General features: G+C 36.7%; 1 protein-coding gene across 1 annotated transcript in view; it reads right to left on the minus strand.

Annotated features, from left to right (window-relative positions):
- Window positions 1-4,015: 4,015 nt before the first annotated feature.
- Window positions 4,016-22,247, minus strand: part of TTC6 (tetratricopeptide repeat domain 6) — a 55,444-nt gene continuing 37,212 nt past the window's right edge. Inside the window, exons 9-14 of the mRNA XM_007465837.1 lie at window positions 21,244-21,317; window positions 15,782-15,992; window positions 12,974-13,126; window positions 12,051-12,221; window positions 4,602-4,827; window positions 4,016-4,152 (exon numbers count right to left, since the gene is read on the minus strand). Of these exons, the coding sequence (XP_007465899.1) occupies window positions 4,016-4,152; window positions 4,602-4,827; window positions 12,051-12,221; window positions 12,974-13,126; window positions 15,782-15,992; window positions 21,244-21,317 (972 nt within the window). The remainder of the gene's footprint in view (window positions 4,153-4,601; window positions 4,828-12,050; window positions 12,222-12,973; window positions 13,127-15,781; window positions 15,993-21,243; window positions 21,318-22,247) is intronic.

Genomic DNA, 22,247 nt, shown 5'->3' on the forward strand with positions numbered 1-22,247 from the left:
GAGCGGAAGACAGTCATTAAACAAGGATATACAGATTTGAAGGGTAATCCAAAAGAGTAGGTAGCAGTGCTGTGGAAGTGTAGAGGAAAAAGACCTAAGCTACCCTCCTAGGGAGAGCAAGATATCTCTTCCTGAGAATAAATTAGCCAGGTAAAGATGGGTGAAGAGAAGACAAGTTGAACATTGGGATCTCATAGTAGATGGTCAAAGTGCCTGTTATTTTTGGAAATCAGTGATTCTCAGGCATTGACAAACGAAACATTTTTATGCCACTGGAGAACCTCTAAGAGTGAGATCTTGTTACAACACGCTAAGAAGGTAGATGGAGACTCTCACGGCTCAAGGATATTGCTTCTAGCTCCGAGCTGCCTGTCCAGGCACAAATCAACTTCTCTTCTTTCTCACTGAGGAGGCATTATATGTTTTTCCCTCCCTCAATGTGATTTCTCTTCCAGCTACACCCATCTAGCAGTGACACTATAGAGCACAATGTTTCCTAAAATGTGATATGAGGAACACTGGTATAAAAAGATTACTTTAGGTAGAACAAGGACAAACTTATTAATAGTTATGCATTTATTTTTACAAATTCCTTCTCTCTAAATAAATTCAATTAATACTAGCAAGTCAACTTAAAGAAATATATTGAATAAATAAAAATGAAACTACATTTGGATGACATCATTATACTCGAGGTGCTTTAAACCAATTATTTAACCTTTCTGTACCTCATATTTTTCTCCTGTAAAGTGAGAATTATAAGACTGTCTCAAGTATAATGGTGAAATGAAAATGTCCTTAAGCCATAGGTGAGTTTCTGGTACTTAGTAGATTTTTAGCAAGTGAAGTTTTCTTTTTCTCCCCTTTCTTACTGCCTACACACTGACCTTTCCACTGTCATTCCTATCTGGTCTGTATTATTAAAGATAAAATGTAAAATGCTGCCCATTGACTGTATTTCAAATTAAAAGCTCAAGATAATCTTACTACCATCACGCATTTATCTAAGGCTAGGCTAGATACATAGATACTTAGACATAGACATAAATAAATACACATATATGACAGTACAAAAGAAGTGTTAAAGACTGGAAATCCCTTTTTTGCACTAATAATCATTAGGCAGACAGAGAGCTTTGATGTCATCACGATAAAGGTTATTTAATAGACTATGAGTTCATCTTGTTTTATTCCTCTTTAGGTGAAAAGGAGCAGAGGCTTTTAAACTAGAATAGAGGTTGACTTTCGGCTCCACCATTTAAAAGCTGTGTGACACTGATCATATAACTGGACCCTTCTGAGCCTCAGTTTCCTCATCTAATGATACCTGCTACCTTACAAGACATGGGTAAAGAAGTAGAGACAATGAATGTGAGGCAGAGAACACTATACCTTGCCTGGTCTGGCTTAGCCTATGTGTGGACCAAGAGAAGGGCCTCAGGTGGAAAGTTGTAGGTTCTTGCAAGAGGTTGGGGGTCAGTACAGACAGAAACTGTGGGTACCCAGTGGATGTGGACCCGGGGTCACCACGTAGCATTTTGGCATGTTAGATATGATTTGCTCCATTACACCATCATGGCCCTTGGTTTGTATCATTCCTGCCTCTTGTTATAAGTACTTGTATGTAATCAGGAAAAAAATATTAAATTACTAATTGTCTTAGCATGGGTTGTCCCAGAAAGCAGAGCCAGAGGATAATGTTTCTGGGCAATGACTTTATCAAGAAGTGCAAACCCAAAAAAGCAGGAGCAGTAAGAAAAGGAAGCAAAGCAGGGAAGCCAAAAGCCAAAAGCCCAAAGCACCAGTACAAGATACATCTCGAAGCTGGCCACTAGTACGTGTGAACTGATTGCTTAATCTCCAAGGACCATCCTCCAGGAGGCTGTATAAACCAAGTATCTCAGGACACTCCACCAAAAGATGGAAAAGAGCCTATCTACTAGTTCCTTTCTCTCATCATCAAAAGTTCATTTGACAGGGATTTGGGTCCCCTGCACATCTGCCAGGCACGTGGCTGGGCACTACCGCAGCAGGTGACACCTCAGCTTTAAAAGAGATGCCCAGCGCTGTAGGTGAGAGATGTGTGGCTGGAGCACAAGATGAGCGTCTGTCTGTGGGTGCATGAGGTTGGCCTGAATCTCATCTGTGGCCGGGCTGGGACTAAAGGTTCTGGAGACGAGCAAGAATGAGAGGATCTGAAGAGGCGTATTAAAGGTGTCTGAATCACCAACTGAAATAACTTACTAGGCACGACACAGTCCTCACATGGACCCACATATCATGCTAAGAAAACTATCCTGAAAGACTGTGAAGAATCCCCACAGTGGCTTACGAATAAAAATCAGCTTTGTATTGTGAAAATCTGGTACATCAAACTGAAAACAAAGGAAACTGAGTAGATAGGGGTATTTTTTTCCACAGTGCCTCATCTCAGTGAACACAGGTCTCTGAGGAGCTGGAGATGTATTGGAAGAATGAAACGAAGAAGGAAAATAAACTGAGTGAAGCAAATCTAAATGAGTTTACAAGTCAGGAAACCTTGTTACTATCAGTGAGATAAAGGAAAGGGGTTCTCTGGTTCACCAAAGAGATATCCTACTAAGAATTTTTACCATACGACCCAGCAATCCCACTACTGGGCATATACCCTGAGAAAACCTTAATTCAAAAAGAGTCAAGTACCACAATGTTCATTGCAGCTCTGTTTACAATAGTCAGGACATGGAAGCAACCTAAGTGTCCATCGACAGATGAATGGATAAAGAAGATGTGGCACATATATAGAATGCAATATTACTCAGCCATAAAAAGAAAGGAAACTGAGTTATTTGTAGTGAGGTGGATGGACCTAGAGTCTGTCATACAGAGTGAAGTAAGTCAGAAAGAGAAAAACAAATACGTATGCTAACACATATATATGGAATCTAAACAAACAAAAAAATGGTTCTGAAGAACCTAGGGGCAGGACAGGAATAAAGACGCAGACGTAGAGAATGGACTTGAGGACACGGGGAGGGGGAAGAGTAAGTTGGGAAGAAGTGAGAGAGTGGCATGGACATATATACACTACCAAATGTAAAATAGCTAGCTAGTGGGAAGCAGCGGCATAGCACAGGGAGATCAGCTCGGTGCTTTGTGACCACCTAGAGGGGTGGGAGAGGGAGCGTGGGAGGGAGGGAGACGCAAGAGGGAGGAGATATGGGAACATATGTATGTGTATAGCTGATTCACTTTGTTATAAAGCAGAAACTAACACACCATTGTAAAGCAATTATACTCCAATAAAGATGTTAAAATAAAAAGAAATTTTAGCTGTTTTAATGTATTTCTACTTGTCAAGTTCTATGATGCACTAATTATAAGTGTATGCAGATTTTTTATATACTTTTATGACATATGCATTAAAGAGGCAGAGGCATGTCAAGGAAAGCGGACGCTCAAAATCTTTATAGGTGCTGCTCTGGAAGGGAGGCAACATGAAAAAGAGGAACGTGTTCATCTGTTGGAAAAACATGAGTAGCGGGAAGAATACAGACCTGTGTAGATATTGTTCAAAGGAGGAGAGAGGATATGTGCTTGACTTCAATTTCTTTATAGTCATCAGCTCTCTATTTTTTTTGATCTGGATACTGTTGATTGCATTTAGGTTTTGATGAAAATGTCAATGAGACTTTTTCTAAAATCACACAGTATTATTTTAAAAGGAATTATTTTACTTTAAAGAAAATATTTTGTGTTAATATGTCCCTTGAGAAACATTCTCATTTAAATTCTACACCTTGTGAAGAAATTCAATTATTGAATTGCTCCAAATCTGCAGAAAATGATCTGAAAGTTTTATAATTAATATATAACAAAAAGGTGTTGCTAAAATGCATTAAAGAATTATATAAAAGACTAAACATAAAGAACAAAACAATGAAGATAGTGCAAACTTTTTTTAAAGCAACAAATACTTTTCAATTTCTGGAAGAACAGCTGTGTAAACTACTACAGAATCTATGGGTCTATGTAGTCATACCACTGAGGCATGTTCTTGAAGATAAAGTGCTTGGTTATAGTCAGCCACAGCTTCATCAATCAGACCTATTTTACCACGAACTTCTGCTCTAAGATTATACACTAGAGCATCATTAGGTTTCAAAGACAGAGCTGTAAAAGAAAAAAATTTCAAGATATGTTTTATGCTAGCACTCAAAAAGCTTCACTTTTTTAAATAAAAATTTTATAATATAAGAACTTTCGTATTACCTATTTGAAAACATTTTTCCTCATATGTACCTAATTATTTAGTTAAATTTAAAACATTGAATCTTTCTAAGAAAATTAACTTGGGAAAACACAGTACAATGTCTTTTTTGAAAGGCTGGCATTGTTTATGTATGGTTTCCCTAATAATTTTCTATGTCTTAGCTTACCAATGCTGTAAGTTATTACATAAAGGAATCCATACTGATTACATTAAAGATATGATATATAAAACCATTAATTCTAATGTTAGTTTATCTAGGCAGATAGACTTGATGATTTTCTTCTTTTGTCATCAAAAACAAACAAATCAACCATTATGATATTAATCAAAAAATTACAAAAAAATATACCTTTACTTAGGTCTTCTTCAGCAAGTTCATATTGCTTTAAACAACAGTAGAAGGATGCTCTGTTAAAATATACTGCAGCCCAAAATGGACAGCTTTCAACTACATATGCAAAGTCTTCTTTTGCTTCTTCGTATCTCTTTAATACTGCATTTGCAATAGCTCGATTCATGGTAGCACATTCATTTTCTGGATCAAACTTTAAAGCCTTTGAGAAGTAGTCAATAGCCTATAAAAATGTGAAGATAATGATAATCTGAATATATTTTAATTGGCAGCTATACAGCAACTTGAAACACTTTTAATATAAAACTAAGGCCAGTGGCACACGGAGGAGATAGTGGAAGCATTTCATCCCAGATACAGATGATAAGGAGGTGCCAGCATCTGTAGAGAATGTAAAAGACAATAATAAAACCAACCAATAGTTGGTCTGCTTTTTGTTATCACCATGTGTCAGCAGTTTTAGACGGTATCAGAGATAAAATACTCTCTGCTGAGGTGAAATGTTCCACTACCACCTCCCCCTCTCCCACTACACACAAATCTCACATCCCTGTACAGCACTAGAAAAAAGTAAAATATAAGTTAGAAAAGAAGGTCACATAGGAGGATAAATATAAGTTCGAAAATTAACATTTTTCATATAAAAGCAGAGTAAGGGCTAAAGAGAGAAGTGAATTTTGAAAATAAAGTTCTAAACCTTACCAAAAGAGATTTAAAATTCCGTTATACTATGAAAAGCTATAAAGGAAGGAAGACAGAAGATTAAAATCAGCTTGTCAAGATCAAAAACTCTAGATGATTCACAACTCGTCATCAAGCCGGAAGGGACCCTCCAAATTGTGGTCCATCCACTGGTGTTGGGGTCTTGATCAACAGTAAGTTAGAAAATTTTTAAAAACTGGTCCTTCATCACACATAGCTTGAGATGCCGATTAGACACCCTACTACTCAAGGTAGGAATCTCATCTCTAACTCTATCATGGATGGAAAATGTGCCTCCTACTTTAAAACTTCCCTAAAGGAAAAGTCGTTTTTAACAATATGGCTTGCTGTCTCCAATTCCTTACCACTCGACTTTTCCCCAAGTACAGCACAGTCTGGGTTCTATCTACCTTCCCCTAGCCCGTGAGGTCTGCTCTTGCTAAGGCTGAAGATGTCGTCAAGCCCAGTAGGCATTTTCTAGTCCTTTCTTTCCATGGCATTTCTGTGGCACGGATGCTCTTGGTCCCTCCTTCCCTCTTAAAACTCTCTCTGTCCTTGAGACAGGGTGTCTCCCTAGTTTTTCCCCTACCTCTCTGATCATTTTCTATCGGTCTTCTTCATGGAACTATTTTTCTCTATATTTCTCAGGGATGTGTCCTCAGTTCACTTCCATTGTGGGTGAAGTGAAACATTGAGAGCATGGTGGCCAGGAGCCCAGACCATAGGGCCAGATTTCTAGGTTCAAACCCTGGCTCTACCACTTATTAGCTCTATGTCCTTTGGTGAGTAAAACACTCTGACTCGATTTTTCTCGTCTATAAAATGGAGGCAACAAATCGAACCCTACTTTCAGTGCTGCTATGAGGATTAAGTGAGCTGACAGGTAAAGTACTGAGAACAATATGCAGAATATAGTAAGGACTCAGTCAATTATTATTGATACATCTTTTTTTTTTTGCCAGTGTCTACAAATGGAGAGATGTCATAGCCCTCAGGTAATACTCCATGAATTTTACTGCCTGAAACTTTTGAGAAGCAATTAGATCAGGATTGTGTGACCCATCTCATCCCAGAATGGGAGCTATTCTATGCTGTAGTTAAGTGCAATTTAAGGATCCTTTAAGATGGCAGCAGAATTGACATCCCTCTGTGAAGAGCTTAAATTAAAGAGAATTCACTCCTGAACAGGAGGCTGGACTCACAGTCATTATAAATGAGGCAAGGGAATGACTCAAAGCAGAGCCAAGACTTCCTTCAAAAATTAATTTGTTTCATTTGAATTCACCAGTAAATGATCAATAAAGGCTACACAATTCTACATCACAAAAGCATGACTTGCAATCAGGTAGGAGCAAATGCCTACCTCAGCTAAAATAAATGAACTTAGTAAAACACAATAGTATGGTTAACTCTGAACAATGTAACTTTCTATTACAGCTTTGAAAATATATTACTTAGAAAATGAAAGCCTATAAATTTAATGAGGTTACTTGAAGAACAGGAGCATTAACTATGAAGCAGTTAGAGGCCAAGGACACCTACCACAATAGATGGCCTTGATTTAACAATTGGTCTAATGCCCTCATATCTGTAAGTAATTAGGAAGTAGATCCAGGTATTTTTTAAAAGTCACCTGTAATTCATGACACATGCATGTAGCTCCATCCAATTGTGGTTTAAAACCATTAAGTCACTAGCCAACCATAAAAGAAGCCAGAACACATACACGTTTTAACCCTTTAGAGATTATCTGGTCTGTTGAGGGACCCTTCCTCCTGGCCCTAAATCTTCTTTCCATACATCAGAAACAAAGCGGGAGGGGGAGGATGGACAGGAAATAGAAGAATTTGCTCCACAAAGAAGCATAGAGCATACCAAAATAGCTGAATAACTACTCTCAAAGTCTGCTTGCCTCTGAAGGGAGCACATACTGCAAAGCCCAAGTATCCAGTATATCAAGACAGAGAGCGGAATACATTTTAGATCAAATATTTGCACAGCTGATGTGTCCCCAGCTTGGGGGAGCAAGAGCCATACTTAAAAAAAAAAAAAAAAAAAATCAAAGATCAAACTACACTTTAGATCTAACCAAATAGTTTTATACATGATGTCCATAGAGTGATTAAGGACAAATAAGTTTAAATGTGAAGGTCTCCCTCTCATGTGGACCTTAAACACTGATAGAAACAGAAAACTGCCCTGGGCACTGTGTTTGTCTAATGCTCGTTAACTAACTCTACAACACAGAGAAACATTGCCAAGACCCAGCCAGAGTGTGGTCTGAGCTCGAGGAACTTTAAGACAACTGACCCTGGCCTGTCAGCCTGGGAGAACATTAGCCTTCCAGCTGTCTGAGGTCTGAGCTATGACAATCTCATTCATGCCTTATATAATAATACCTTTGATAATTCTCTGTCCCAGCAGCTAGCTTCACCACTGAGGTCAACCAGCCTCATCACAGGGGTCAGCAAGCCAACTGATCTGACTTGGGAAACAGCTAAACTAAGGCAATGGCAGTAGAAATAGAATGGAAAGGGCATAGCTGAGAAAAAAACTAAGAAGGAAATTTGACAGGATTAGATGACTGAGTAGATGAGGAAGTTGAGGAAGAGAAAGTTACAAATGATGCTAATATTTTTACTCAGGTGACTCCACGGAATGACATCTTGAATTGAGGCAGGGTTATATGAAGAAGAGCTGGACGGGGTGTAGAGGAGGGAGAGATTAATTCAGTTTTGGCTCTCATGCACTTGCAAAACATCCAGTTTTAGCAACTGGTGATAAATATGGGTTAGGAGCTCAGAAGAAAGGTGGAGGCTGACATGTAGTATAAGCCATGGGTATAGATGGACTTTCTGAGTAAGGAAATATGGAGAGAAGAGAAAGCAGTGTGATTCCTGGCATTAAAGAGCTTAACTGGAATGAGGAGATAAGAGACTAACACACAGAAACAATTGTGGGGTGACAGAAAGCCGTACTGAATCTGAATAGAAATAATTACATACAAAGCAGTATGGAGTCAAGATCTCACTTTAAATTTAACCACAACCTCAAATGAGAACTTGAAGTTGTCTGGTGGTTCTACTATACTTCCCCAGAACATTCACCCTACCGCTCTCTAAAACAATTATTTCACATTTTCTCTTTCCTCTTCAAAACTCCTAGTCATACTCTCCCTCTTTTTACCTGTCCACCCTCACTCTTAACTGGTACTCATATTCCATGGAAGAAATGTAATCATTTAAGAGAAATACCTACTATCAAAATCTACCTATCTACAGCCAGCTGTGCCCCAACTCTCTGCCTTCCCTCATAACATAATGGATAATGTGTCCTGCTCCCTTCAAAGGCCACCCCTGGAACTTCCAAACTTTAGCCCCAACAAATCCTCAAAGATTTTGATCCTAATTATCCCTGCCACTCTCCCCTGCACCAACAATTTCTCCCTTTCTACTAGATCCTTTCATTAACACAGGAGCATGAATCAGCATCCCTCCTATTTAAAAAAATTAAAAATACGAACACCTTACTCCACTCTAGCCACCACCCCCATTTCACTGCTTCTCTTCACAGAAGAATTTCTTCAACTGGTTGAACCGTCTCTAATTCTTCACCTCACATTTTCTCCACAACCCTTTCCGCTCAAGGCTCTGATGCCATTGAGTCTCCAACCATGTTCTTGCCAAAGTCATCAATGATTTTCTCCATCCTCCCCTTCCATGACTTCTCAGCAGCATTTGACACAGGACACATTTCCCTTCTTAAAGTACTTTATTCTTGAGGTCATATCATGCTCTCCTGCTTTCCTTCCCAACATCCTGACTGGATACTCCCCACTCAGTCTACACTCTGGAGTCTCCTCTCTACTTCACTTCTAAACACTGGTATTGCCCCAGGGCTTGCTCCTTAAACCCCTTCTCTCCATCTATACTATCCACCCAGGTAATCTCATATAGTCCCACACTAGTATGCTAGTACTGATATACTGATGCTTAAATAAGATGGTATTAGATGTTTATCACTACTAATATTGTTTATTTTCTATTTCTTCCTCCAATAAAATGTAAGCTACATCATAAAAGAAGTCTTCCTTATCTTGTTTAGCTCTGTATCCTCTGGGTCTTAATTCCTAGCACATGGCAGGTACATTATAAATATAAGGAGATTGAAAGAATGAAGAACTAAGTGGAATCAGGAAATATCTGCTCAGCTTTTCCAGCAAAATACAGACAAGGACTTTAGCCTCTCGGTAGATAAAGGTGCCCGTGCCCCAAAGATCATTTTTAAGGGGTATGGTGACAGTATCGGGTGTTAGAGGAGAATACAGAGGTTACAGATCTCAGAAAATGCAAGCAATAAAAACAACTTTTTAAAATGAGAATGTTATCTTAGAAGCAAGGACTGTGAAAAGTTCTGAGAAACACAGAGCTTGTGGTAGAAGCCTTCCCAAACCAGGCTAGGCTAGAAAGGACATACTGTAAAGTCCTGTGCAATAGCATCAGTGGTAGCTCAACTCGGAAAGTTACCATGGCCTATCACCGTATCTCTCACAAGAAAATCTGCTATTAGTCCAGGAAAAAAAAAAATTATCTCATTCAAATATAAGGAACAGAAAAGTAATTTGCATGCCTTCATTGTAAAAAACAAAGATAAAAAAGTAAGAGCTTAATTTTTGGAAAGGTCATAAAAACTGCCCAGAAAAAATGTATTCCTACAATGTAGATAAACTATACAGCTAACAGCTAACAGCTGTGAAAGTGAAACCATTCAAGGAATATTGTTCTCATGAACCCTTTCTCAGGACTCTACTAGAAGACTAATTTCAGACCACCAAGAAATGATTGGTTAGGAGGGAAACTTTGGCAAAAAGCCTGGTGATGAGAATTAAATATATTTAACTGAAGAACTAAGACTAAACGTGAAATAAAGGTAACAAAATAGTATGCAAATATTAAATCCTCTGGCAGTGTAGGCATAACGAAACACGACAAAATGGAAGAATACAGAGAGAGTGGAAAGCAAGCTGACATGACAAGCTGACAGAACAAGCTCAAGCATATTTCAGGATATAAATATAAACATTTTTCAAAAGAGCATACTATTAACTAAAATTGACTAATAGATGAGAGGGAGAAATAAGGGAGGAAGAGATTAAAGGGTCATTTTATTGTTCTTCATAGAAGAGAACTAAAGAAATAAGGAAGTAAGGGTACAAGGGTATTTTTATAAAGGTCATCACTAAAGCAAACTGTAAACCTGCCTAAATATTAGAAAAACTCTGAAATTTTAAAATAAAACAGACCACAGAATAAAATATTTTAAATACATGTAAACAGAAAATATGATATAAAATAACAGAACTAAGACCAAACATATTGACCGTGCCAAAATGTCAATGGGATATAACCCACCTATTAAAAGATAAATATTTTCAAATTGTCATCTAAACCAAAATCCAGCTCTACGCTGTATAAAAGAGACACAGCTAAAACAAAAGATTCTAAACACTGAAAATAAAAGGAAGGACAAAGGACTATCAGGCTAAAGCAAACCAAATGAAATCAGAGGTCAGGATCTTCACATCAGATAAAGGAGAATTTATTCCAAAGAGAAACAAAGAAGAGCATTTGTAATGCTGAAGACTACAATTCACAATGCATATGTAATATGTATATGAACATCTATACATGAAATAGCAGCAATTTTCATAAAGCAGAAATTACAAGAGATGTAAAGAAAACTATATAGGGCCACACTAATTATAGGATACTTGAATAAACCTTTCTCTGTCCAAGATAAACCAAATTAAAAAAAAAAAGTATGGATATAGACTAATTATACTCCAATATTAGAAAATATAAAAGCCCTTCCTCTTGAACATTTTAAGTGCCCTTATTAATTTATTCTTTAGTCAAAGGAGAAATGAAATTTCAAGTGCAATGTTTTGGGAAAACAAAAATAAAAACATTAAAGAGCAAAATACAGGGGATACTGCTGAAAACAGTACTTGGGGAAAAGGCATAACCTTAACAATTTATCACAATATAAATGAAAGGGCGACAATAAATGAATTAAGCTTCTGACTCAAAAAGATAGACAAAGAACAAAATAAAATTGAAGATGAACAAAAGAGTGAATATAGATTCAAAACAACAAAAAATAGTGTCTGAGTCATGCAATGCATTACAGTCCAAATAAAATAAATTCAAAATATAAAAAATATAATCTAATAACCCAACACTTTCATTTCAGCCGTTATGAATTAAGGTCCAAAAAGGTTAAGTTGTCATGAAAACCAGAACTAACAGACGTATCTCCTTACTCCAGTCAAGTGCTCGTGTGACTGAAACTTAGCAAAGGTAGAAATTAAGATGAGTTAGATAATCACGTCACGAAAGACAGTCTGGAAGGAAGTCTGACATTTGGCTAAGTGGGGGCAAAGAGCAGAGGATTCCAGGCTGGAAGCTGGTGACAATGGATAGCAAGGCGACTGCCGGCACTCAGAGAAGTCCAAAACAATGTTTACTGGACAAGTGCTGAGTGGCTGATGATAATGAGGAGAAAAAATCCATAGAGGTGTAAACATTTAATAAATAATTATAAACATTTTTATGAAAGAGAAAAAAATTTTTAAAGAGCTAATGAATAAATTAGCCTGACATATAAGGATTGCATTTTGAAACTATATGTAGCAGAGAAAGCATTTACGGTCAAAAAGAAAATGTTAAGGAAAACTCACATTACCTGGGAAAACTGTCTGTGGTGAAAGTAGATATTTCCTGCATTAAAGTAAGCCAGCGAGTACGTGGGGTTTAGAGAAATTGCTGCTTGATAGTCTCTCATTGCGTTCTGTTGTTGACCCATAAACTCATGAATCACACCACGATTTGTTAAGAACTCTGCTCTAGTATTGATCTGCAATATAATAGTATGAGTATTTAGCATCTGGGAATAGTACTTATCTCCAATTTCATGTCTGCAAAAATGGACGTTATGAAATCTCTTTGTGGGAAACTAGTAATTTTACAGGGCAGGTGAAACCCCATTAGAGCAAATATTTTGAGAAACAACTCCGAATGAAGTTGGTTCAGGGTCAACACTTTGTTGATCTGGTTGCAATAAAACAAATAATCTTAGTGCTCTACTCTCCTTTGCAAAGAATAGATGCAAGGGGAAAAAAGCTCATCTGTTTAGCTCTGTTAAAGATGACAACATCTACCTAAATTTACAAAAAAAAAAAGAATCCGAAATCTAGAAGAGAAAAGGCAGATTTTCTGTCACTGCAGTTTTTATTTGCCATTTCACTACAGAAGAAGCTGGGGATTTACACTCTTCTTTCTTTAGTTCCTTCAAACCCAGAACGTTATTTTATTTTTTGCATTCATTTTTTATTACACAATAATACTGATGTATCATGAAACTATAAATTTGCATTTACTCAGAGGAATCAACATTTATTAGGGATTTGTTTTAAAATTTTTTAAATGCATTAGGTTATAAAACTGGTAAGCTATAATAACTCTTTAGGAATCTCCTGGGGAAAAAATACAAATATTATTTTCTCTACAAGTCACTTTTAGAAAGCAACAGAGAACTTCTTATTTGATCTTACTCACTGATGATGTTAATTTAATGCTAATGATAATATAATCTGAGTGGATTTTTACCTTTATGGCAGCATTTATATCCTGAAATGCAGCAAAATTATCACCCATCTGAAGAGAGACCACAGCTCTTCCTTCATAGGCTAGGTAGCTCTTCGGATCAACTTCTATGGCAATGGTAAAGTGGTTCCAAGCTTTCTGGAATTTTCCTTGGGCCTAAAATAATTTTCCATTTACACCAAGTAGGAAATTGTCCATATCGTGACAAATGTTTATGATTCTAACTTAATCAAATAAAGCCTTTAGTAAGGGTATATTTATATTGTGCTTAATCTAAGATATTTTAAACAAGGAAGTAGGCTGTACTGTGAGTGCATGCAATTGACTGATTACCTCTGAGCATTTATGCTGAAATTTTAATTAACTGAAATAAATCTAATTGTCAGAGTCATCTCTTATACCAGTCTTGAACAACATGAAATCTTGACCACGACGGGAAACACCAATGCTTCTGACAATCACCACAAATTTTACACTGAGCTCTGCACACACAGGCAGGAATTGTCTATTTGCTTGGCACTGAATCTCCAGTTATACGTACCATACATAATACCATGCAAATCTACCAAGCAGGTGTTTATACCAACCTTAGCGCCAACTGGAAAAAAAGAAAGAAGGTTAGGAGAGGACACTGTTAACAGAATGATGTCAGAGTATTTCCTAGAGAAGGCCATTTGGCAACTAAATACCTCATCACAGGAAGGCAGTGAGTTGATAAATTCAGCACAGTCCAGGGACTGTCCTTTATTCCTGTGGGTTCAAAATCCCAACTTGCCAGAGTCTCAGAAGCGGACTCTCACATAAACCAAGCAAAGCCCAGTGACTCTTGCATAAAACTAACACGAACTATAACTAATAAGTTAACTAGACATTGTTCTTTAACCAGTAAAGCTTCTCCCTCACAGTAAATTATGTGGAAACCAACATCGAATTGAACAAGGAATTGAACTTGTCTGTTCTGACAATTGTTTTGCTCACTTCCATAACTCTAGTGGTAGGCACATAGTAGGGGAATCTGTTTCATATTTGTCCAAGAAATGGTCACTCTTCCCCCGAACAGGATTTGATGGGCCTCTCTAACTCTCCTTTTTCAGTCCTTCCTTTCCTGATTCAAGTCTTCCTCACACTAATGTGTTTTTCAGTCCTCCTTCAGGTTGATATATATCAGTGAGATCTTCATAAAACACAAATCTGATGTCACTGCTCTGGTGAGTGACATTCACATTTTTCACTGACCTGGACCAGTTAAAAAGACCTTCACCTCCAGTCATTACTCAATTCAGTGTCATCCCATACCACTCTCCCCTTGTCCATAACATTCCATCCCCTTGAGCCCTCTGTCTCTTTCTCACAAGACTTTATAATGGGCTGTTCCCTCTCTCTGGAACACAGTGTTCTAAGCCCTAACTCTTAGTCCTAATTCTAGTCTTTCACACCTCAGTTTAAATGTTAATTTCTCAAAAAGCCTTCCCTCACCCCTAAAATGAAGCTAGGTTCCCTGGTTATAAGTTGTCCTAAAACCCATCCTTTTTCTTGGTTGCACTTATCCTGAATAGAATTAAATAATTATTAATAAGACTGCTTGGTGCTTCTCTCTCCAGTAGGTAGTAAACTCTACAAGAAGAACCAGTGTATTTTGGGCACTGCTGTATCACTAGGCCTAGATCAGTTCCTGTCCTATACTAGGTGCTCAGTAAATCCTTGTTGAATGCAATGAATGATGCTGTTAACACATTTCTTTTGATTACAGTAAGTTCTAGCTGTTTTAGGAGTCGCTCTGTCTCTAAATTGACTTTGCAAATTTCTACTGTGATCAAATAATGGCTAATTTTATGTTTAACACTCAGAAGGCAATCTTACTTCCCTTATTAATCAGTTCTTGGGCATACCTCACTATAACCAAACCCACAACCACCTCCAATATTATTAATCTTAGGTCAGCCAAATTCACTTACTTCTAAATGAAAAAAATTCAACTTAAATGACAGATTATTAATAGGAAATTTCTGCAAATTACCATAATTTAAACATACTTTGGACCACTGTTTAACTTTTTTAATACTAAAAGGGATAAAAAGATTATTCCTTTCCTTTTCATGGAAAATATAACACATCTAGCACTTTATTCCGTGAATACCACTACATCTTTTGTTAGTGCAAATAGCTTGGTGAGTGCATGGGTCAGGTCAGAGTGTCCCAGAAATCACTCAGAGACCTGCGTGACAACACAACAGAGCAACACCCTTCCAACTTGCTGGAAGGACAAATGCCTGGTCTCTTTGCCTTCCGGTATGTTCTAATTCACTGCCATTTGGAAGATGACCTGAATTCAGAAATCTCTATACAGTGGTTGTCTGATCCATCGCATAGATCATACATTATTTATTCCCTTTAGCTTTTCACTAATTTAATAGGCCAAAGCCTATGGAGCCCAGGTATAAGCTAGTGAAACAAATTTTAGCCAGGTTCTTATATGTGAAACTCATCAGGCAAGTCTTAAAAGTTGTCTACAAGTGTGGTAGGTATAAGGGGGTGAGGTAGAAAGGGGTGCAGGCGTTAAGGAAACTCAAGTTCAGAAGATCCTCATCTCACTATCACACCAGGTCCCTGGGTATGCTCTCCAGGCAGGCTGCCTATAACTCATCAAACCCCTGCTTCCCACTGCTGCTCTGAATACGAATAAGAAAAGAAAGGTAAAATGTTCATAGCCAAAGAAATATCATGTATCCCCATCACCGCTAACAGGCCAAATATATTCTTTTTCTTGTCCAAAAGGTGCTTCCGTGGTAAAATGTTGTTATACAATATTACCTGCAAATTATAGCCTAAACAAATTCTGGCTTTTGTATAGACTGGATTAAAATGCAGTGCTTTCAGAAAGTCCTTCTGTGCTTGTTTGATGGCCTCATCATGTCCATATTCCATGTAAGAATTTCCCCGTCCAATGTAAGCATCCAGAAAACAGGGATCAATTTTAACAGCCCAGGTAAAGAAATTGACAGCTTCTTCAAACTCTTTATTTCTGAAAATAAATTAAAATATTGATGCTTTCTGGTGAATAGTCTAACTGCTTTCCTGTATATAACCTCTTCATAAAGAAATGCATTGACCCTTAAAAAACTTAATTTTTATTATTTTTTATTATCATAAGAACTAAGTGTGTAAGTCCATATGACCTAAGGAAGCCTGATGGATTCTTTAAAGATATTGGTAAAAGGAAAGAGGGGAGGTAAGAGACATTTTTATAGCAGAATATGCTGGGATGACATGCTAGAGTTCTTTTTCAGAATTATAAAAATCTGCATGGCATTCTTGAACCTGTTTTTAACAGTTATCAGTGGCCAGTATAGAAAAACATATGCTATTATTTATAAAATACACTATTTAAATTAGATTAAAATAAATCCATTGTTATTTATTTAATATGTCCTTTATAATGAAAGGAGCTAAATTTTTATCACATGGGAGTTCTTCAGATCTTCTATAAAGGCAGCCCATTTCATCTTGGACACCAAGAGAGGAGGGGAGAAAAAGAAGTAAAATGCATTTTATTTATTAACTTGTGAATATATGTGACTAAATGATAACTCTGTCTCTCTGTCTTCCTTAATTAGTCTCCTATGGTGAGGAGAGGGCTGTTGAAGGAATCGAATATTCCCATGTCCATGGGTACATAAAGTCACTTTTCCACTTCACATGCATATCTAATAATTCTTTTTAATCTCAATTAATATGGAGAGTCTAGAATTTTTTTTAATAGAATGAAGGCACTAACACTGAATAACTGCTTACTTACCAGGTACTGTGCTAAGTGCTTTACATATGCGATTTTACTTAATCCTTCCAACATTTCTGTAAGCTTGTTATAATTTTTTATATTTTATAGATTAAAAGAATATCATGGCTCAGAAAAGTTTGCACATAGTAAATAACATAGTAAATAGCATGCTAAGATTGCACTGAGCAAATATCTGGGACTCAAACTCAGGTGAGCCAGACTCCAAAATCCATGCTTTCCCACAGTCATCTCTACCCACATTCTTCACCTTTAACATACTTGTAATTGGTGCACAAGAGCCAGTGAGCTGATATCTCAACGGTGTAGTCAGAAGAAAGCCTTGGAGTTCAAACCCAAGCCCAAACATACAAATTAATAGTAATTTTTCAAAACTGTTAGAAGGATCAAATGACAGCATGTGAAAAACCCTTAGCACAGAGACCCTCACCCAATAAAGATTATTATCTTCCTTCCATTCTTTTCATTACTTCTCAAAAAGTTTTCAAATTTGTATGAGATGCATCATTACTTTGCTAACTTTTCCTTTGTAAAATACATGGAACACAGGGTAACTGTTCTAGAAACTACCATCTCTTAGATATTACTCAGCATTATCTTTTAAAATGCTGCTTCCCAAACCTCAGCCCCTCCTTTGTGACAGCTGCCCTATGTTCCACCTACACTATAGTTTACTTAGTATTTTTCTTTAAGTCAGGTTACTCTTTTACTGAAGTAAACCTATTTTTTAAAATAACTTAATTTCAATACCACAAATACAAAATCAGTATCTCATGCCATAAACAGAAGGCAACCATGAAAATAAATAAATATTGGTGTTGGATAGTGTAGTCTGCAGAAAACTAAACCTGAGAGCTGTACCATCTATTACAAAGTGTGGGAAAGATGTTAAAGACTAACTCTTAGCTGACACCTTCTCCTTGATGTATTCAGAAGGTTTCAGAAAGAATTCACTTTGAAACTGAAAAGCAATTCAGCTGCTCATAATGTGATTCAATATTTTTTTTAATGCTTGTGCACACCATGAAAAATAATGGAGTTACTCATGATATTTGCTCCATGTTTTGGCAAACACTACCCAAAAGCATTCACCAAGTATTGTGTCAGAAGATCACCCAAGAATCAACAGCGAAGCACCAGGAAAGCCTGGCCTCTGACGTTACAAACAGGGGAAGCTTAACATTCACATACGTGAGCCAACTGGTATCTTCTGAGTTCACTCTGTGGATTCTCACTAAGAAAACATGGGCTCCCTTCCCTCAAGTAGTTTACAATGAAACTATCCTCCTCCTTCCTCATAACTAGCACTATTTGAGAAGTAAAAGTTCACTGAATATAAGGTCACAATGCTTGTAGCCACTTTCTCACTGTATTACAGAAAAAATTCTAGCATAAATGACAAATTTTTTATCAAGAATAATTACACAGTAGTATTCCCGTATAAAAATGCATTTAGTTGATAGGTTTTGTTATGCTCAGTATTTCTATCTATGGATAGTGAACTACTTACTTATGATGCATACCTATGGTGACCATGTAAATTGAAGTTTACAGGGCAACCCCAGCTCTCTCATATTTTTCCCACAAAACACTGAAGTGCTTCTGGTATATTTACATCCAAATTGTATCATACACATTGCTCCCCTCTTACGCAGAGGGAGATTTAAAATCCTTGTGAGTACATATGCCTATGTATCGTTTATAAAACATAATCTCACCCTTTGAATAGTCTAACCAATTTAAAAAGAAAAAGAACAAGCAATGAATTGAAGCTATTTTTCTATACATATCTAGTTATCAGCACTAATGTTTAATGAACATCTAGTCTGTTCTGACTAAGTAAATAATCATTAAACCTTAAACCTGGAAAGGGATCCCAAAAGCTACCTGGCAAGCTCTTCAAAGCTGACGATAACTAAAAATCAAGTCCAGAGCAGGTGAGAGAGCCAAAGCCAGAGACTCCCAGACCCCTCCACCACTAGAAAAAAAAGAAAAACTCCATAGACACAACTTCATTTTTCTGAAGATGTGTGTATCACACAGTGCCCTGCAGGTTGGAGCTCCTGTTAAATAATCACATGGTAGTTAGACAATGAAAAAATGAGGCAGTGTCTCTTATATCAGGGTACAGGTTCACTGGCACATAAATTGTTAAACATCAATTACACAAATATAAAAGTATATTAGTTTTTCTAAAACAAAAAGTGTTTGTATAAATCTAAAATAACGTGATCACTGACAGAAGGTGCATGCCTCTCATTATGGTGTCTATTAACTAAGAATCGTGTGCTCAGCTTGCAGGCTAGGCCATGGACACCAAGGCCCACCTCATTTTCCAAATTAATCACATAGGTGACCAGATGTTCCCTACTGAGTTGTACAAATAAATCATAAATACCTCCCAAAACTAAAGAATGTGGCTTGCAGAGTGGAAGATTCAGAAATATTTTATGCAAATATAAGAATGGTAAAATAAATGTGCTGAAGTAAAAAATGGACAGAATATGTAACTCTGAGCCACCAGGCTCTCCCTCTGTGACATTTTTTTTTTTTAATCTTAAGGTAGCTTTCTCAAAGAGATCTAAAAATTAACTCTACCTTAACACCCTTAGTGATCAAATTGGGCGACAAGTAGGATATTCAGCCTAAGGAATGTTGTCTCCTAGCAACCACAAGAGTGAGAACCAGAGATATACAAAGGCACACTTCAAAAGTCTGCAACCCCATGAGTTCAACGATCAAAGCCCTAAAATTTAAAGATTTATTACTTTTTAAAAATTTTCCAAATGGGAGAATTTTTACTTTCTCCACCATAAGACTCCAATAGTGAATCTCATTATTTACAATCCATGCTGCTGTAGTAATAGGTCATAGCTCACCTTGAAAAGCAAAAATATTTTTCCTGAAATAAATGTAACCAATCACTAAACATTCCTTATTGTTAAATTCAGTAAAACTGTTAAAACACATGGAATTGGGACTATGAGTTATCAGAGCTTTACTGTTGATTTAAATTCTACTTTTATTAAAGGACAGTAGAGATTCTAGCGGGATGATGAAAGGTGGTTGTTTGGAATTGCAAAGCAGTATCAGCTTAAGGAGGCTCTACCATATATACCCAGTGATTACATTTCATAAAAGAGATCAGGAACTGACACACAGAGAAATTTACTGACTCTAATAGTTACAAAACATCGGAATGAGGTTGAGAAAAATTTTGGTGTCTATTTTTAGTTTTAAGAGAATTCAATGACCTCAGACATTTTTGGCCTGCACTCGCCTACCAAAACAAACACATCAGTCATCGTTATTCCGTTTCTTTTTAAGAATGACAATTACTTAAAAAGATGAATTGTACAAAGGTTGCTGGATTAAAATAGACAATGGTGTGACTGTGTTTTGCTGTCTGTATAAAATTAAAGGGCCGAGACCAGTTTAGGCCTTTTCACCAAAAACGCCTTCACAAGTTCCAGTTATTATACTACTATGTTCATAAAATTTTAAAAATCTAATTCTCATAGGGAAATGTACCTGTACTAGCTATGTCCTAAAAGCGGAAAAAAAGAATTTCAATTTCCTAAATAATTTACTGTCTAAATTGTATATTTACACAGCCTAGTCTACTATCCTAATTTCCTCATCCAATTAACTGCTATTGTTTCTCTCATGAAAAATAATGCTGTAAACTATTACTTAACCAAATACACTTTATTTTACATTAAAATACTCATGTGCTGCATTTCTATGCTTTTAAAAGCAAAGTGTTTAGAAATTAATTTTTAGATGTCAAATGTATGTGTAGAAATGTAAGTATTATAGTTAGCAAAATCAATCCACTATACTCTTAATATTATCTCAGAGTAAATTTTAAACTGATCTCCTTCTGTATTTTAGCCTCATATAACTGTTCTTTTCTCCCCTCTATAACTTACTTATTTTTACAATAATACCAGAAACAGGAAATAATGTTTTAAGTAATAAATTTTTTTGTAGATTTTATTATACCTTGTAGATATTTACTGGTATTATTTTAATCATTTTTAGATTTAGAAATGCTTTCTAAATGCAAAATTTTCTTGGAAATAAAATATTTTTCTAAATCAACCTCTCTTCCAAGAAACAGGCTTTTTAAAAGTTAGTTCCATTTTATGAACAAAGTTAATAACTTTATTTTATTCTTAGATATTTCAAGTTACGCATGATTTCATTCTGTGTATTACCAAGGTCCTTTCCAATAGATGGGCTTGAATCAGATGGATACCTGCAATGCTCTGATGCAGGTACTTACTTGCTGACTTGGCTAAAATAGTTTATTAGTAGGTAGAAGAGTGCTGATACAGGGATTCTTTGTGCCTCTCTCCATTTTTGTACTCTGTCACTTCCACAATATTCTCCTCTGTTTCTTCTATTCTTCTATTATAATTATAAATCTGATGGTCTCACTTGCTCTCACTTCAACATAAATTGCACCCCATACCTGTGATAGCACATGGCAGTAGCTTGACAGAGGCTCACATTAGTCTTGCTCATCAGAGCAGCTTGTTTAAAATCCTGAAACAGTTTAACAAATTTTTGTTAATTTTACAGCATTATATCTTGTGCTTTCTTAAACTTCCTTCTAACATTGATTCTACCATGAATAAAATTTACACAAGCATTAAAATATACATCTTCTTAAAACCCTTATTTTTTCCTTTTAGTATCACACATAGAGCGAGAACAGATGGAGCAGAGGAAACCCATAACCAAAAACTCACTCAGAATCTTGTGCTACTGTCCACTTTTCCTGTGATTTTGCCTGGTATTATAAGGAGGTATCAGGTTTGCTTTCTTTTTATTGTTTTTTCCCAGTGAACACCACCAGAGACTTCCCTATCCAGACAGAGATAGAAACTTACCTGCAGAGAACCTTCTGACTATAGGACAAACAGGCACTCAGGCCCAGAGAAAGGGCATAACTGAACCTCTATGTGTATTAACTAAAGCAGCTGCTACCTTTGCAACCCACACTTCTAGGGGAAAATGTGTCATTTTATCCCGAGATCCTAGAGGTCTCCCAAGAGGGAGCAATGGAAACGCTAACCACAAGATTTGAAGTCAGGGCACTCAGCTGGGGTGGACATGAATGGCACTGGGGAAGAGGTTAAGAGAACTAAAAGTGCTAAGTCTGCCAGAGATCCTGCCGCTGTGGCACCAGAGACACAGTGTCTGAAGCTCTTTAGCTTTTCAAAGCCCTACATAAACAACTGAAACCTGAAGCAAAATAAAAACATCACTAAACTGAAATAAATAAAATACCAAAAGATCATGTCAACTGCAATGAGATATATATGTATATTTGTGTGCGTACACATATACATAAATTATGTGAGACTGACTTCAATGTTTGCCATAAAATGGGAAGGAACCTTCCGAAAGTAAGAGTTCAAAGCCTATGAAGGAATAAAGACGGCTCTGGTTTTTCCCAGAGGACTGCTTCAG

Source organism: Lipotes vexillifer, unplaced genomic scaffold (genome assembly GCF_000442215.2).
Source record: "Lipotes vexillifer unplaced genomic scaffold, Lipotes_vexillifer_v1.1 scaffold7, whole genome shotgun sequence".
Lineage (NCBI taxonomy): Eukaryota > Metazoa > Chordata > Mammalia > Artiodactyla > Lipotidae > Lipotes > Lipotes vexillifer.